Source organism: Phymastichus coffea, unplaced genomic scaffold (genome assembly GCF_024137745.1).
Source record: "Phymastichus coffea isolate CEN01 unplaced genomic scaffold, Cenicafe_Pcof_1.1 PCOF00135, whole genome shotgun sequence".
NCBI classification, from domain to species: domain Eukaryota; kingdom Metazoa; phylum Arthropoda; class Insecta; order Hymenoptera; family Eulophidae; genus Phymastichus; species Phymastichus coffea.
The window spans coordinates 502,610-522,284 of record NW_026706946.1 but is presented as its reverse complement, the minus strand read 5'-3'; the positions used below and the strand labels follow the sequence as shown (position 1 = coordinate 522,284).

General features: G+C 34.2%; 1 protein-coding gene across 17 annotated transcripts in view; it reads right to left on the bottom strand.

Annotated features, from left to right (window-relative positions):
* Positions 1 to 19,675, bottom strand: part of LOC131671771 (cell adhesion molecule Dscam2) — a 53,896-nt gene that overhangs the window by 21,487 nt on the left and 12,734 nt on the right. For 5 of the 17 annotated variants that reach the window (XM_058948473.1, XM_058948462.1, XM_058948470.1 and 2 more), the window contains exons 8-12: positions 15,996 to 16,125; positions 13,130 to 13,566; positions 12,472 to 12,728; positions 11,482 to 11,794; positions 9,143 to 9,436 (exon numbers count right to left, since the gene is read on the bottom strand). In XM_058948473.1, the coding sequence (XP_058804456.1) occupies positions 9,143 to 9,436; positions 11,482 to 11,794; positions 12,472 to 12,728; positions 13,130 to 13,566; positions 15,996 to 16,125 (1,431 nt within the window). Of the gene's footprint in view, positions 1 to 577; positions 869 to 1,870; positions 2,165 to 3,543; positions 3,835 to 5,606; positions 5,901 to 9,142; positions 9,437 to 9,857; positions 10,128 to 11,481; positions 11,795 to 12,471; positions 12,729 to 13,129; positions 13,567 to 15,995; positions 16,126 to 17,967; positions 18,092 to 19,675 lie in introns of all 17 variants that reach the window. The other 12 variants (XM_058948466.1, XM_058948469.1, XM_058948474.1 and 9 more) reach the window with 8 other exon arrangements.

Genomic DNA, 19,675 nt, shown 5'->3' with positions numbered 1-19,675 from the left:
ATATAAGCATCAAGTATACAACTTATAAAAATTAGTATTAAAAATCTATTTTCTAATAAACAACACTTATTCTTAGGTTAAATATGCAATCAATCGCTCAACTATGTACCATTAACAGTTAAATACGCGCTACGAATTGAGGATCCAGCCAGATTCGTAGCGATACATGTGTATTGACCAGCGTGATGCGCTGCTACTGAATCAATACTTAATAATGATATCATTTTTCCACTTTTGATAATTGTTATATCAGGATGAGTCTCAGAATTAATAAACTGATCATTAAGAGTCCAAGTTATGTTGACTGGTCGATCACCTTGTAGTACCGTACAAGTTGCCGACACTATTTCGCCCCAATTAGCTGGATCTTCGCCAATATAGAAGGGAGCGATAAGCGGTGGAACTAAAGAACAGTGTTTTGAAAAGAAAATAAAGTGAATTAAATAATAATTTTTAATTACTATCATTCGAAAGCAATCAATTGTAACTACTAATATCAAGTTATGATGAAAAAAATCGGCCTTCGAGTCACTCTAATATTTTACAACGAAAGATGAATAATTTATTTCAATTGTACCGTTTACGATAAGTACGGCCGAGCGCGTCGTTGAACCTGCCATATTTGATGCAACACACGTATATTCGCCGACGTGTCTTGCATTAACATTATCAATTGTCAATTGTTTGGTGCGTTTGCCGGTCGCACTTACGACTGTGTCATGTAATGTGGGATCGATAGGTTCACTGTTGAACATCCACGTGATTTCCAAAGGTAAGTCACCTTTAGCAGCTATGCACGTTAACGATGCAGTATCACCGGCGTTAAGTGGTTCTTCTCCAAATGAAAAGGAAGCAATTTGGGGAGCGACTGTCAAAGAATGCAGGTATGTGATTGAGTTATCATGATAAATGGATCACTTTGCCAATATATGTGCTCGTTTAGATTTGAGACGAAAGCAGTGTCTATTTATAACTATCTTTTTTCACTTCAACAACAGGATTCATTGGGAATATTAAAATGGTCTTGAAATTACGTTGAATTTATCCCTCAGATTCATCATTTCATTTGTTGGTATTGTAGTTTCCAATTACAAATAAATGTTGCTATTTTTATCAACTGCACTAAGTGTATAAATAGTTAATGGAAGATAATTTTGTTCAATCATTGTATTTCATGCAACTAATTGAATCTGTAGCAATTTTGCGCATTTTTTAAGATTAATAAAAGCTTGATGAAGTCTTGTCTTGAGTTAGTTGAAAGCCGTAAAAATTATAATGCACACTCGAGTAATTTTTGTTCAAAGCACGGCTATGCGAGTCACCGATAATTACACCTAGTAATCAGTGTATTCTACCGATTACATGCCCATTTACCGTTAACTTTAAGAACAGTGCTATGGCTGGTAGAACCAGCTTCGTTAGACACTGCGCAAGTGTAGGTTCCAGCATGATGAGCATCAACTGATTCGATTTCAAGTAAACTTCGACGTTTGGTCGTGATTACCGACACGCCTAGAGTTTCTGGTTCCAACAACGGCTTATTATTGAAAAACCAAGATATTTCAAGTGGAAAATCACCAGCAGATACGGAACAAGTAGCTGACATGGACAATCCGGCATCGATTGGCCCATCACCAAAGGAGAAAAGCGCAATTTGTGGTGATACTATACGGGATTGACATGGAGGCATTAGAAAAGTTATGTATACAGGTTTAATCGCAAAAAACAAAGAATGATTAGGATAATATAATTTTTGTAGTGCAGATAATCCAAAAACGTTTATGTTCACATGAGTAATATGCAAAAGCAAAACGCAATTGATCATAACGATCAAATACAAATTTTTGTTGTAAATGTTTATAATGAATACCGTTGACTGCTAGAATTGCGCTACGACTCGAAGAGCCTGCTACATTTTTCGCGATGCATTTATATTCTCCAGCGTGATGAGCCGCGACCGAATCGATAATTAACAGTGAAATTTTTTTGGCACTCGTTGATATAGTTATGTCCAGATGAGTTTCAGGTAATATAGGTTCGCCGTTCAGAGTCCATACAATATCTATAGGGCTATCTCCTTTCAAAACATTACATGTTGTTGATATTTGTTCTCCCCAATTAACTGGCTCGTCGCCTATAGTTACTGGGCCCATTTGAGGTGGAACTGTAAAGCCATTAATAATTTGGAAAATGCGATTATACCTCAAGTGCAATGTAGCCTAATTCATGAAATTTACATGAAAAATTTATAAAAACTTTGTGTCTCTTGTTCTCTTGCTCTTTCTCTCTCTTTCTGTCTGTCTGTCTGTCTCTCTCTCTCTCTCTCTCTCTCTCTCTCTCTCTCTCTCTCTCTCTCTCTCTCTCTCTCTCTCTCTCTCTCTCTCTCTCTCTCTCTCTCTGTTATACTTATGTAATATAACAACTATAGCTTAGATGCCTAAACATTCATCTATATTTTCCACGCACATAAATTCTACAATTTACCATTAACAGTAAGAATGGTGCTATGACTTGTAGCACCGGCTTTATTGGATACCGAACAAGTATATTCTCCAGCATGATGTGCACTGACTGCTTCAATTTCTAATACGCTTCTACGCTTACTAAATGATATCAATATATTTTCCCTGTCATTAGCTGATATTTGTTCGTCATTGAAAAACCAAGTAAACTCTAATGGCTGATCCCCGCGGGTAACCGCACAAGTAGTCGACATAGTGTCCCCAGAATTGGTAGGATCTTCGCCGAATGTGAAGGGTACAATTTGTGGTGACACTAAACATGATTCGGACAAATAATTTATGTCTCAGATTGTGCAAGAAATAGCTCTTTCTTCAATAAGTAATCAGAAGATTAAAACTATGTCCCTTTTAGGAGATATTTCTTTAAGATTATTGTTTCATCTTTAACTTTTTCAAAAAAATTTTTGGGTTCTAAGCAGAATTCGAAGTTGAAAATGTTGGAAATAAAGGGAGAAAACAAAAAGAGGATATTTTGAACTACTTTTATATTAAAGTTATTTTTTAATTTGAATGGGACTATTAACAATAATTTCATTCCATCAACTTGTAAATTCGGTAATATTCAATGCGACACGTGTATTCTCCGATATATCTTACATCAACGTTATCTATTATGAGTTATTTAGCACATTTGCCAATCTCAATGACGGTGTCGAAATAATCAAATTTTGAAAGCTTACTATTAAACATCCAAGTTATTTATAGAGGAGAATTTCCTTTCGCAATAGAGCAGGCCAAAGACAACATCTTTATCATTTAATGATCTGTTACCAAATGAAAATAAATCTATTTAGGGAGTAACTTTATATGGTATGAAAAAAATCATTTTTTGTATTTTTAATTTAGTTTACATTGTAGAATAGATAATTTAAAATCAATTCACCTTACATTTTAGGTATGTGAAATTAGGAAAAGGTTAATTCAGAAGGTTTAAAGGAAACTATCTATTAAATTTCAATGAATAAAATGCTACATAAAACATTAATATTTTTAAAACTATCAAATTCATGTTGATTGTTACCATTAACAATAAGGGTAGTGCTGTGGCTTGTGGCACCAGCTAAATTAGACACTGAGCAAGTATATTCTCCACCATGATCTGCATTTACTGGTTCAATGTCTAGTGTACTCCTACGTTTGTTTATGGATATTGATATTTCGGGTTTTTCTTGAGGAGTAATCTTTCGATCATTGAAAAACCATAAAAATTCTAGTGGCGTATCACCGACGGATACGGCACATGTAACTGATACTGATTCTCCGTAATTAACTGCTCTATCTCCAAACGAAAATGGCGAAATTTGAGGTGCGACTGAATCATGGAAAAGAGTTCGATCATAATGTCGAAGTAGTTCAACACTAAATAAATATTAATATAAGTGAAATTATAGTAAAATGAGAAGATTAATACTTCTAAAGTTCTTTTTATGTCAATATTACCAAACAAAAATGTGTTATTAAACATTTTATTTATATACAAATATAGATTTTTTCTAATGGATGCAGAAAGTTGATGTGTTGTATTTAACAAATGTGACTTAAGATCAGAAGAATTACAGTATTCGCATTAAAGATTGAGAAATATGAGAAAAGATAATATTAAAAGATCCAGGAAAAGAATCTCACTTTCACTTATAATCTTACAGAAATTTTGGAAATTCAAGAAACAACCAGATATATGCTGCTGATTTTTCTTATTAATAACAAGATTAGATACTGGATATGTGTATTCTCCTACATAATTCACGTTTACCGGTCAATATCTAAAGTACTTCTGCGCTTGTTATTGATTCTCTCTCAGTTCTCTATAATTAATAGCTCTATTACCGAAAAGAAAAGGTATGATTTAAGGCGCAAGTATGTATATAAATAAGCTTGTGTTGGACTTTTTCTTTCTTAAATATTCTATGTTTATGTAAACGTATTTTTTTTCTGATTATATTATTTATAATAATGAAAAACAACATCAGTATTAGCAGGGATTAATGAAATTTTCTAACAAATCAACATCTATTGAAATAAAAATAAAGTTAACTTAAAGGAGATTTAAATAATTGATTCACATAAAAATCTATAATGCCAGTGCGAATCACTCAAATTTTTCATAATTACAAGAACATTATACTAAAGTCTCGATCTGTTTACCATTAACAATTAGGTCACTACTATAACTAGCAGCACCTACTCTATTTGATACTGTACAAGTATATGTTCCAGCATGATTAGCGCGAACAGCTTCAATTTCTAAAATACTTCTACGTTTTGTGGTCGAAATTGAGATGTCTTGAAAATTAGAAGCGGAAAATGGTTCGCTATTAAAGAACCAAGAGAATTCCATTGGCTGGTCTCCAGCGGATACAGCACAAGTTGCTGATACCGAATCTCCTGAATTGGCAGGTCGATTGCCAAAAGTAAATTCCATAATCGCTGGTGCAACTATAGTAATCGTTGATTAATAAATCTAAGAGTTTATTTCATTTTGAAATATAGGATATAAAATTAAATCAATTAGAATGTTGACAAAGTTAACACTCAATTAGGATTGAATCGCTTAAAAATGTCTTTTTATTGATATAAAATACCATTGACGGCTAAAATGGCACTTCGACTAGCTTGACCAGCCAAATATTTTTAACACAAGTGTATTATGCCCCAGCATGATGGACCGTAATAGAATCGATAATGAGAAAAGATATCGTCCGACTGTTGCCCAAAATCATTATGTCCGGATGAGTTTCAAAAGTTATACGTTCAATGTTCAAAGTCCATTGTATATCAATGCTCATCTCCTATCAGTACTGGGTCTATTTATGGTGGAATTGTAATTTTATTTTTGAAATTGTAGAAATATCGCGAAAATTTATTGATTTAGAAGCATCAGTTCACATGAATAATGAATACTATGAAATTGTTGATTATCCAACAGTATGTTAGTCACTGTGATGAGGAACAAAGGTTTTTTGAGTTAGTATCAAGATTGGTATAGTAAAGGTTACGAGTCACTCTTTCAACAAATAAAAAACAACTATACGTCTAATCAGTGGTACCAAGATATATAAGATAAATGTAGTTTTTCTTAAGTACCATTCACAGATATAACAGCGCTGCGACTAGACGATCCGGCTAAATTAATTGCGACGCATGTATATTCACCGGCATGATGTGCATTAACCGAAGCAATAACCAAAAAGGAAATTTTTTGTCCATTGTTCGATATGGTCGTGTCCGGATGAGATACTGGAGTTATCATTTCACCATTTAATAACCACTTTATTTCGATCGGATCGTCTCCTTTTAGTACATTACATATGAAGGATATTTGTTCACCCCAATTGGCAGGCTCTTGCCCAATACTGAATGGCGCGATTTGCGGTGGAACTGTAATTATTGTTTGAAACAAAACGAGACAAACTGAATACTTTATTAATAAATTGTGATAAAAGATGAAATGAAATATGTTAGGAGTCTGTTTCAAAATACAAGTTAATAAAATATTACCTAATAACTAATAAATTATATCCATACGAAAATTGATTATTACATCTTTCAGTAATCTATTTTCATCATTAACAGCAAGTAGGCTGCTGTAACCTGTGAGGCCAGCTTCATTCAATACAGATCAGGTTAATAGCTTCGATTTTTAATAAGCTTCTGTGTTTACTGATAGATATTTATATGGCCTACCTGGTTTGATTTGGTTTGATTTATTCGCCATTTAAATACCATGAGAATTTTTATGACTGGTCACCACGAGAATAGTGCAAACAGTTAATACGATTTCACCGTAATTCGCTGAATGTTCACCGTATACGTATGGTACAGATTGTAGAGAAACTAAAAAATGCAGGAAATGGATGACAATCAAATTTGTATAGAATATACAAGTCTGTGAATAGTTCAATGAAAAGTATAATGAAGAAATCCTAAAAGCCTTAACAACGACGAAGAAATCTTGAATAACAAAGGAGTGGACAAAGCAAGAATAAGTATTGTAATTTTTAAAAGTAATAAAACTATCGATATCATGGATTCATCAGATTTGCAACAAAACGTTAATTTCTTCATAATCTGATATATCCATGTATTTCAAGTGTGCTTGTACAACTTTCAAAGAGAAGGCAGAAGGATTTACCACAACCAGTAAGTCCACTGTAGAAATTGCTGCATGAACTTCGTTAGTAACCAAAAAAGTTTGTGAGTGTCAGCGTAGCTACTCACATATTCAATCTTTAATAAACTTCAACGTTTTCTATTAGATATCGACAAATCTTGCTGGTTGCCTGCTAATAATATCTTTTCTCCACTACGGTACCAAGTAAACTCCAATGGTTGATCACCGCGAGATACAAAACGAACGGTTCATAAGGATTCAATGTAGTTCACCGGGTCCTCGCCGAATGCAAATGGAATGATTTGTGAAGATACTTAACATGCAAACAATGGTAAAAGATGAAAATTAGAAAAAGAAGTTTTTTATGTTAGTTTATTGTAGATCAAGGATTGATATTTCGATGTGTCAAAGAAAACTTTGTCTGAAGTCGACCATTGGAGAAAAAATCTGTGTGTCGTAGGATTTAAGTGGAAAGGTTCTGGGAGCAATAGGATATGATCGAAGAAAGTTATAGGGAAATCCTGCCATTTCAAAGCATACCGTTGACTTTTAATTGGGAAGAGTGACTTGCTGCACCAGCTTTATTTGACGCTGAGCAAGTATAGAATCCTGCGTGTCTAGCTGCAACTGACTCAATACTCAGAATACTATTCTTTTTAGTCGTTGCAAGCACAACAACGTCTTCGTGCTTTTCTTCAACTGGTACATCGTCAACAGACCATGTGATTTCCATTGGCAAATCACCTTTCAAAATGGCGCAAACAACGGAAATCGAGTCGCCAGAGTTGGCAGGTTTATCAGTTATCTCAAAGGGTGCTATTTCCGGAGCAACTGTAAAAGTTTGGTTGCTTCGAGCTTACATAGGAATCAAGAAGTATTTTGTTTCTTTTGGATTATTAAAATAAAATTTATCACATTTATAGTATCATTAACATTTATAAGCGATATCTGTATATCGATAATATCTTACATACACTACAAGATTTAGTACTAGAACATCCGTATTTGCATTCTGGGCTGTATGATGTTAGGATTCTAGAGGTTGATTAAAATATATTACCATACACAATTCTTTAGTTCTCTGTTATCATCTACTATCAATTTTTTATTTTGTTTCGAAGTTAGCTGAAATATATAGCAATTAACGACTGCCAAAAGTAATAAAAATATAGAGACAGAATAGAGTGAAATAAAACTCAAATTTTATATAGAAAGCTAGTATACAATATGTATAAAGCAACAAATTTTGTGGAATATGTTTATATTAATGATCTACCATTGACCGAGAGACTTGCCGTGTGGCTGTCAGATCCTGCAGCATTTGTCGCGATGCAGCTGTATTTTCCAGCATGTCGCGCTGCTACGCTATCGATGCTAAGAAAACTCACTCTTTTATTCAAAACAATATTCACGTCAGATCGATCCATTTCAAGTGACTCGCCATTGAACGTCCATGTAAAATTTATGGGAAAGTCTCCCTTGATGATTGTACACGATATCGAGAGCATTTCTCCAAAATTTAAAGGTACTTCGCCAAACGAAAATTGCAGGATTTGCGGGGGCACTTTAATTGGAAAATTATGAATTTTAAACCACTTTCATAAAGAAAAAATTAGACACTTATTTATTTTTATTTAAATTGAGCTAAATAGAATATAACAATAGATAATTTTGATTGCATATAAAATAGTGGATTGAGGTAGCAAATGTCGGAAAGATCTGATAACACGACATTAATTTTAATCCACGAGGTCAAAAATATTTATGCAATGTGGAAGTTTTCAACAACAACTTCAAGAAAGAAATTACATTTTTATTGAAGTTTTAAATAGAAGAAACTGTCATCTTAGCATGGTTAAATTTTCACGTGGGAAATGAGTTAGTTAGAAAGAAAAAATAATGTGCAAACGAATTACGCAGTTGTTTAAGTACCGTTGACAGCAAGATATAACGAGAACAAAGCAATACCAGCATGATTAGACGCCAGTCAAGTATACTCGCCGACGTGTTTGTCATTGACCGACTCGATGCTAAGTACACTATTCTTCCGATTGGTACTCGCCACAAGTATGTCGTAATCATACAGCTCTTTCACGAGTACTCCATTAAACGCTTATGAGATATAGATGGATAATCACCTTTGGCTACTGAACATCTGACCGAAACAAGTTCACCCCAGTTGGCCGGCTTTTCACCAAATGAGAACGGTAGAATTTGAGGGGCGACTGATAAAAATTTGTGACTCGAATGACTACCAATTTGTTCATTTTTATTATAATACAAGTAATTCGCATAACTTTATAATATTCTCTTTAAATACTACGAAAAAGTGCAACAAACTAACTTTAAACTATAATACTAGAATCATTTATTTCTGCAATACTTTCTCTCACTTATTATACAGATTTTGATATGGCGGTTATTGATCAACGTCTATTTGTCTCCATATTTAGGGATCAAGGGATAAGACAAGGATAATATCAAATCATTCAACAACCTATAGTCGTACCGTTAACAGTTAACACGGTGGAATGACCGATGGAACCGGCAATGTTGGCAGCAGTACATGAATATTCACCGGCATGTCTTGCAGAAACACCTTCCACGCTCAACGTTGTTAGATATTTATTCACACGGATAATAGTGATGCTTGGATCAATAGAAGACTCGATTGGCGAACCTTGAAATGCCCAACTCATCTCCATCGGCAAATCGCCTTTGAGAACTGAACAAGCCGCAGATACAGAGTCGCCTTCGTTTGCTGTCTCAGTGTTGAACGCGATTGGCAACAATTGTGGACCGACTGTACGACACATATGATGCTTTAGATAAATTTTGTCGTATAATTTATTGTTTTCTTAAAATATTTTTATTGTTTTATGCAAGTAACTTAAATTTATTTTTTACGAAGTTTGAAATGTTCAATAAATGAAGTCAAATGAATACTTTGAGATTATTCTGAGAAATTAATGTTCAAACCCTAAACCAATCTGATTAAACTTTATCAAGTCGTACGTAGTAGCTTACTTTCCCAACACAAATACACTGTTATCCATAATTGAACAAACAGCAAAACTTACCAAACAAGGTAAGCTATGTATAATTTGGTAGAGAAGGAAAAAAATGATCAGAGGGCAAGCTCAAGGAAACTATATCGAGTGAAAGCTAGTAGTGAAAGATAAGAAAAGCAATAAAGGACGATTGATATTGATAATCGAGCGAACCGTTGACATCGAGAGTTGCTGTGTAAGAAACCTTGCCGGCGGCATTTTTCGCGGTACACACGTAGTCACCAGCATGAGATGCTTGTACCGAGCCAATCATCAACATACTCACGCGCTCGGCAACTTTAGTCACCGTCGCATCGGCCATGTGAGGATGTGTCCAATGGATTCTCAAAGGCAAATCACCTTCCACGATACACTGAAGATTCACGAAATCACCGGTACTCATTGCTTGCTTCGTGAAGGCGAACGGTTGAATCGTTGGTGGTACTGTCATTGATATCATTGGAAGTTATTTAAGTATTTGATTGACTACGATTTAAACCTTATTTTAATGAAATACAGGTACTAATGAGAATGTAAAATATTAAGTGTTTACCTATGTTTCATAAACTTTAGTGTATTATACCGTCCGATGTTTTATTGAACGTCGATTATTTTGACAATAACGAAGTAATAATTCTAATTTTTTTTTCCGTAAAGCAGCCAATAGTTATTGTCAGGTAATGATAATAAAAGAAATTATCTTATTAGATGAATGCAATAGATGAAAGAACGTCAATCATGAACCGCCATACCAATCTTGATAAAAATTGCATAGAGAAATAGAAAGATAGAAATAGAAAAATAACAGCACCCTTGTTTCGCGAAATAACAGTGTAGACATTTTGTTATTAGTGAACGATATGAGAGAATTAATCAATTATTTTTTCTTCGCACATTAATTGTTGATGTACTATATTATGGCAATATGTCAATGAATCTTAATGTGACGGCTGAATGAGCATGTCTGCTGCATGATGACGAATTTTCAGTCATTCGACGACTATCTGCTCATGTTCATGAAAGAACCATTGATTAAGCAGTCGCGTGTTGAGCTCACTGAATTAAACTGTACTATTTTTGATTTACAACACCTCGGAAATTTTTGCCCATATCTACAATGATATCAATTGCAATAGTTTTGTTTAATGTTTAATTGTTTTACTTCAATGAGCTCGACACTTTGAAGCCTACGATTTGCTAAGACGATGAAGCAGACAGTGTATATTACTTGTTTATATTGCTCCTGATTGTCTATACACAGCGTCAGTAACATCTGTGTTCGACGATAATTAGCTCCACACTTTATATTTTTCCATCTTTATATTTTTTTTCTAGTTTAATTTATCATTTGCTATAGCAAATTTTATCATAAATATAACGTAATAAATAATTGTACCTGAAAAAAATAAGTATTGTACCTATATCTAAATGAGTTTCGGTTTTCGTGAAATTATTATTTATCAACGTACTTTTACCGATAAAAAAAACTAAGTGAAATTTCATAACAGCTTATCTTTTAACTTAGTTTATTCAAAAATATGTAATAGAATTTACTAAATTATTTTACTAAATTTGAGTTTGACTTACACATCTGTAAATTATTTACCAAAAGTAAAAAACAAAGGCTGTTTAAAAATATTTTTTAATTGTAATGTCTCTAAAAGAATAATTCAAAATAAACTTCCGTTATCAAAACAAATATTATCGAGCGCAAATAAATAATTCCTCTGAATATTATAATCGATAAATCACGAAACAATTTTAACGAAAAAATTAAATTAAAAAAATGTCAACTCACCCATGACTTGAACTTCGAGTGTACCCCTAGCGCTGTAACCTTGAGCATTGCGGGCGACGCAGGTGTAAGTTGCTTGATCAGCCATACGTTCAACGTTTTCGATAATAAGGGTGCCATTGGGGAAGACTTTCTGTCGACGATTGATAGGTAGTACTCGAGTATCACGTTCCCAGACAATGCTTTCGATAGGGTGGCCGGCTACCGGACAGGTGACGCGCAGCGTCTCCCCGGCTACAATCGCCTTCTTATCCATATGACGAATAAATGGCAGACCATACACGTTCAGTCGCGCTGAATGCTCAGCTGAGCCAACCTGTTTGAAAACAGAAAGTTTTAATCTGAAGAAAATTTGAAATATCGATAATTGTAATGTAATTTTTGTCAATTAGAGATTTGTATAGTTTGTTACCTAACTAGTGCGGGAAAGTAGATTATTATCTCGTGTGAAGTTTAAGCTCGAATAAAGCCAGATTAGATAGGCATACGAGACGAGAATCTTTTTCCCGAACATGTTAGGTACATTATTTTTCCAAACAACGTGTGGAAAGCGCGAATTTGAGTTCACGTTTTCCACTAACCGTGCGGTAAAGGCATACGTTCCGGATTTTTACGGATATTTAATTAAATAAAATTTCAGAACAACAAATTTTTAATGCTAGAATAAAATTTTCTATTTTCAGAAGATGAATGCGATAAAAATGTTACTGAAATAAATTGTGTTTTTTATATAAATTAATGGATTGAAAATCTATATCAATATGATATCACTGCCTTTCTTATAATAGTAAAGAAAAAATGATAATGATAGTGATTAGGGTCACGCTATTTCATAAACTATATCGATTATTATCGGTCACAAAGATTTATAAAAATTATACTACAAAAATGAATATGATAACAAGAAAAAGTAACTATTTAGAATTTCAAGTATAATGGCACTTGAAAAATAAGACTCCGCCAATCCTCTATGCAAGAGAGTCAACGACGTACTTTTGATGAAGCGATGCATTTGTAGAGGCCGCCATCGTTGGTATGTATGCTGGAGATGTTAAGGTTCGAAACAACATCACCATTGACGGTGACGTATTGGCCAACCTGGAAGCGTTCAGTGTTGGACAACTTCTTGCCGTCGAGTTCCCACGTGATTTCTGGAGTCGGGTTACCGCTGGCAGTACACTTCAGGAAGACGCTTGGGCCTGGCTGCAAAGTTTCCTCGTGAAAAGCCGAGCGGATTTGAGGTGGCTCAACTGTGTAAAAAATATTCAATTAGATTTGATTTTTTATTTTTTAGGTATGAATGAATTATTAAACTTAAAGGTAACACGTAATCAACGCACGTCAATTGATCAATACTATTAAAATTTGCACAAAACAATGTAAACTATACAAAATATATTTTTAATCAGTACTATTCATATTTTGAGACTGGGGCCATATATCAAAATAAATTTTTAGAAAAATAGTAAAACTAAATCATGGTTGCCGAAATAAGTGATATTAACATCTACATAAGAGAAACAGTAATGAAAAATGAAATTCGTATGTCAGTTTTTTCGAGCAGTCAATTATCGATTAATCAATCGCTCCTCGTATCAATCATTTTTCGAAGTAATATATTGTATTTTAAAGTAAAAACGGAAATACTCACATCGACCTCCAAGCTTTAATTCGGCAGTAGCCTGTGCACTTTCCTGATCATTTCTAACGAAACACTGATACATTCCTTTATCATCCTTCTTGACACTCTCGATTCTCAGGACAGTCTCTTCATGACTAAGAGGCTTTCCGTCTTTCAACCATGAGATAGTCTTGATGGGATTTCCTTTGATGTTACAGGTAAAGGTTGCTGGTCTACCAAAGTCGATGGTCTGACTACTTGGCTCGATTTCCGCTGATAATGGAGCTGTCACCGTCAACACGGTTTCCACGCTCTCACCACCAACTGAGTTGTTCACCACGCAAAGGTACTTGCCCGAATCTTCGACTTGAGCTTCTAGAATAATCAGAGTACCGCTTACTTGACGAACACGCTCGTTCAGTTGCACTGGCTGACGCCGGGATGTACCCTCGATGAATTTATACCATCTGTGAATGATTCAGAAAAATATTAATTTCCGTAATTATCGGAACAGTTGGTGTTGATTTTTAAGTATCGACCAAATTTTTTATCTCAAAACTCATTATTATTCCTTTTTATCTTATCTTAACTTGTTATTATTGTCTAAAAATATTTTTGTGGTATCTAAGAAAAAATTGTAAATTTAATCATTCAATTTGATATTACGACAGTCTATCGTTAATTGTATACTAAATCCATCATTTCAATTGAAATTAAGAATTGCTGTCTGGTCGATACTTTTAAATAATACTTTGCCTCGATTTTTTTACGTAATGTTACACTAGTGTTCAATTCTCTAGAAAAGTTTTATTTGTAACACTAATTACTACTAGCAATTATAATTCTTGAAAATGAGAAAAAGAAAGACATCAAACATTTTTAACTTCTTAAGTATTTGATTTGACATATTTATAGGACGTTCTTTGTCAACCGGAACAAAGTTCTCTCCAAAATTCACATGGATGGATTTTGGCGATCAAAAGCTCAAATTATTTATTAACCTCCAATTAAAAAAAAATATGTCAGATAGATACCAAATTTAGTCTACGGAAGTTTTTGAGGTCGCTCCGAGGTTAGATTTTTTAATTCAAAATAACAGATCCAATATGGCATCAACATACCCTCAAACTCAACTAAATAAAAAAAAATTAAGCAAAATCTTCTTGTTGACATGGATATATAACGGTTTTTGAGGTCACTATATCAGAATCGGAATATAGATTTTCAAAATTCACAATGGCGAATTCAATATGGTATTAATGCCCTAAAACTCAGTTAAGTTTATAAAAATCGAATTTAATTGTCTTGTATCTTCATGCCCGGGACGAACTCCTTGATTAATTTTGAAAATTGGACTTGTAATTCTTGTTCAGAGATGTTAAAAATTACTATAAATATATATCATCAATTCTGTTAATTACTCGGTTAACTTTAGTTTTCAAGGTGTCGCAGGCATATTGGATTCACTATCGTGAATTTTGAAAATTTTACCTCGGATTCTTATTCAATGACCTCAAAAACCGTTATATATCCATATCAACAAGAAGAGATTTTGATTAATTTTTTTGTATTTAGTTGAATTTGAGGGTGTGTTGATGCCATATTGGATCTGTTATTTTGAATGAAAAAATCTAACCTCGGAGTGACCTCGAAAACTTCCGTAGACTGAATTTGGTATCTATCTAACACATTTTTTTTTTTAATTTTGACGATTTTTTTCTTTTAGCAGCCATTTTGGATTTCACCATTCTACCTTGTTAACCCTATAAGGACGCCAACTACCAACAATTTGAGGCTTTAATCAATGGAATAGGACGTTAAAAAATTTTTTACAAGCTTTTATAATTGTTTCCATTTTTCCGTGTTTTGTGACCGTCATATTGAGTCATCATATTAATATTTTCGAAAAGGCCATGTGGGTTCATGAAACGAGGTTGATAAGGAATAATTTGAGTCTTTGATCGCCAAAATCTATTCATATAAATTTTGGAGAGAACTCTGTTCCGGTTGACAAAGAACTTTCTATATATATGCATATTTTGTTATATGATTTAAAAATAGTTTATATAATCAAATGAGTATAAATCAAGAAAGAATTTTTTTCTATATTCTTCAAAAATATAAGTAATTAGCAAATAGCGAATTGTTTGTTACTCAGTTTGTATTGTAACTTAGTTGATGTACAAGAAGAAAACTAAATACTTTTGATAAAAAAAATCGAAGCATAGTTCTCATAACAAATATCACAGAGGAAGAATATTTTAAATAATTGATTAAATCTTTAATAAAATACCAATAACAAATACAAAATTAGTTCTAAAACAAATATTTTTGATAGTTAAAATTTTTTTTAATGTTTTGATTTAATATTCTTCCTGCATATTTCATGATATCTTGTAGTATAAACATGATAAACATGAGTAAACAAACTCAAAACCAGTTTCACCTTAGTCTGTGATAACACCTCACAGAAGACAGATGGTAATTAAGACGAGTAACACTTAACTTCCTAAATATTAACGAATGACGTACATGAGGATCGACAACAGATGAATATATAGAAATGAATAAAGATTCGTTCAAAATTTTCAAATAATTCATGTGAAGATTAGTACTGTCGATTATTATATATCTTTATAAATAGTGTAATTACACTTAAAAAGTTACACCCAAATAGATATTATCATACAATTATCAAGGCACCATTTTCTCGGAATGTCGATCATTAATCGTTTAATCGACAAAATAATTCCAACAGGAAGTACTAATTATGGAACATCATAGCACAACCTTAAGATCAACAACCAAATTAATAAATCTTAGAGGTAAGAAAGAAAGATTTCTATATAAAAATGAAGTGCAACGTTAACAGTCAGTCCCACTGCAAACAAACTACCTCTGAATGGGCGCGGGTGAGCCCTGAACCGCGCAAATCAGACCAACCACTTGGCCTGTAACCACGTTGACCAACCGTCCTCCCTCGTAACGTTCACCGGCTAATCTTGGTGCTACGTTGCTATTTGGTTCTATTGACAATGCATTTCAATTGTTATCACAAATTTGACGACGGAATACTTTGCGTGGAACAGAGTAGTCCTACGATTTTGCGTAACTCTGTTGATCATCGCATATCATTGATATCCTTGTCTTTCACATTTGGTGGCATATCCGTTCGGGGCTCAAAGATTTTTGTTTCTATTTATTTGAAATCGCAAGAACAATTAGGCTTTCTCGTGTACTCATTTCTATTTTTTCTGGGACTGAGTATTCGCGGTGTATAAGGTCAAATGTATTTTCCTCACCTATAGAGTGGGGGTGGACTTGACTGCGCGTCACACAATAGAGTGATCATTTTTCCAAGTGATTTGGTTACTTCGCCTAGTTTCGATCTTGGAGGTAGACGAGGAGGACTACCACCGATCGGTTCTAAGAATCAAATTCAGATTTAATGGTTCGTTTTGATTCGTTAAATAAAAAACCTGATGCTGAGATAAGGGACTTTATCTAAAAAATAATCCGTGCATTTTTCTCACTCACCTGTAGACAGGAGGAGGACTAGATTGCGCTTCGCATCTTAAAGTAACCTGTTGCCCTACTGGCTTAGTTACTATGTCTAATTTGGTGTTGGGTAACCGAGGAGGACTTCCTCCAATAGGTTCTACGGATTGGAAAAATTTATTTAAATGAAGCTATAATTTTTAATTTTCTCAAATGAATGCTGGAACTAGACAACCCCTGATGAAACATTTATAGTGAATCTACACTCACTTGAAAAACGGAGGAGGATTGGACTGTGCTTCACACAGCAACGTAACCTTTTTTCCCATCGACTTCATCACCTCAGATTGTTTTAGTTTAGGTAGACGCGGAGGACTACCTCCAATCGGCTCTAAAAAATTTCGGCGATAAATGTTGCGATCAACAGGAAATATAAGCAGCTACTATGACAAACATATATGTGAATGCTGAGACCGGTATTCAATAAGCAACACGCTATTTCTCACCTGAATAATGGAGGTGGACTAGACTGTGTTTCACACATTAGTGTTATCATTGATCCGATAGATTTAGTCACTATATCAGATTTAGATCTGGGTGGTAAACGAGGAGGACTACCACCAACAGGTTCTATATATAATTTTTATAATAAAATTCGTTATTCGATCGCGCGATAAGGTTTTCAGAATGCTGGGAACGAGTATTTTTGCATATATTTCTTAATAAGTGCAAACCTATATAAAGGAGCTGGATTAGATTGAGCTTCGCACATTAGTGTAACTAGCTCGTCAATAACCTTCGATGTGCCGTCAAATTTTGATCTTGGCGGTAGACGAGGAGGACTACTGCCGAGTGGCTCTAAAAATCACATTGTACTGTGAAAAAGAGTCTTATTGCTACTAGCATACCTGAAAATTGGGATCGGGTTAGCCTGAGCTTGGCACAGTAATGATATCGTCGACCTTGATGCTACCGATAAAACTGTTATTTTAGCAGTAGGAGGAATTTTTGGAGCTGCGCCACTTACTGGTTCTGAATTTTGGCAAGAATGTATTGTTTGTACTATTTTTTCAATTATAAGCTACCTGAAATTTGGAACCGGATGTCCTTGAGCTTGACAAAGCATTGTTACTTGCGATGAAGCTGAACTTGTAAGAACAGCATATTTTTGTGTCGATGCCACTCGTGGTTTTGCACCATTTACCGGTTCTAATTAAAAATTTGTTTTCTATATTACACCCAATTCATCGAATGTTTGACTGATGATGAAACAGGGTAACAAATTTTGAAAAATTGACAGTATCAATCGGCTTTCTCGGTACTAATTTTGATTCTTTATTAAAGGCTTCAATTTTCAAAACTCCTATTACCTGAACATGGGAACTGGAAAACCTTGAGCAGGACATTGCAATACAACTGGATCTTTAGTTAAACGCAAGAAAGATGAACTACGATCATCGGACGCAAAGTTTGGTGCCTTCACTCCTATCGGTTCTAAAAAATTTATTTTTGTAAATAACTGATGATTTATTTTTATAAATAATGGATGTTGAAGCAGGGTAATGAATTTGTAAAAGGTTTGAGTGAAAATTGGCTTTCTCGATAGTAATTTTGATTGGAAGTTCCTTTTCAATTGTGGAACATCTATTACCTGAACATAGGAATAGGAAACCCCTGTGCAGGACATTGTAAAACAACTGGGTCTTCAGTTGAACGCATGAAAGAACGACTATGATCATCGGACGGAAAATTTGGTGCCTTCACGCCGATGGGTTCTACAAAATTTAATTTATTAAATAATCGATGCTTATAAACTACCTGAAAGCTGGAACTGGATGTCCCTGTGCTTGGCATGGTATCTCAAACGTTTGTAAGTTTTTCACGCGTAACCAGCGTTTAGTATCTCCCAAAACTGACGGAGATTTACTGCCGACAGGTTCTTAATGAAAAAGAAATAAATGAAAGAAAAGCTAAGCAAGGTAAAATAGAGGAGAACCTTTCATAAAATACAACTAGAAATTCTCGTTGATTTTATCAGAATAATTAGTTGTTTAATCGGGTGAATATACGCTAGTAACCCCATATTTTTTGCGTTTTACGCAATCTTTGTTACAAGTTACACAAAAGTTACCTGAATGTGGGAACAGGGTGACCCTGTCCAGGGCACAGAACAACAACATTATCGTTTGTTCGTCTTTCCATCAAGCTACCTTTCTCGCCAAATAAAGATGGGGCTCGACTTTGAACCGGTTCTAATCGAAAACACCAATAAATTACTGTAATCTTTCCGAAAATATTATGCGAAAGATAATCAAGAATTTAATTAACAATTCCAATTAATGTATTACAATTGTTAATTATATGTGTGAAGATACCTATGATCCTTCTTTTGTTACCTGAATGTGGGAACGGGATGAGCCTGACCTGGGCAGAGAACTACTATATTATCATTCTTTTGCCTTTTCATTAGACTTCCTGCCTCGCCAAACAAAGATGGGCCTCGACTTTGCACTGGCTCTGTCAAAGCATTCATAATAGTTTAATTTAGGAAACGTAACTATTACCTAAATATAGGAACAGGATGACCCTGGGCTGAGCACAGAAGGGCAATATTTGTATCTGATTTTTTAGCCATCCAACCACCTCTCAACTCGCCCATCAACGCTGGAGCTTTACTCCCTACAGGCTCTAAATTGCAACGAAGAATAAATAAAAATGCTTGAACATTTCTGCTGATTGTTTTACCTGAACGATGGAACAGGGAAACCCAGTGCAGAAAAAAAGCGTAATGTCACATTTGGATTGTTTGTCATACTAATCTAATTTGACATCATTTCAGAATTCAGAACTTTAGTCGTCACGGATTCTAAATATCAATCAATGTACATTTATTTAAAGATCATAATTTTACGAAATACTTGTAGCTAGGGACAGGAAATCCTTGCGCTGGACAAAAAAGGGTTATATCGTAACCAGTGGTTTTAACATACCATGCCATAACAGCGTCATTCGAAAATTTTGGCGGTTTTATTGAAACAGGTTCTAGTTACAAATAAGCAAGGAATATAAATTATCGAA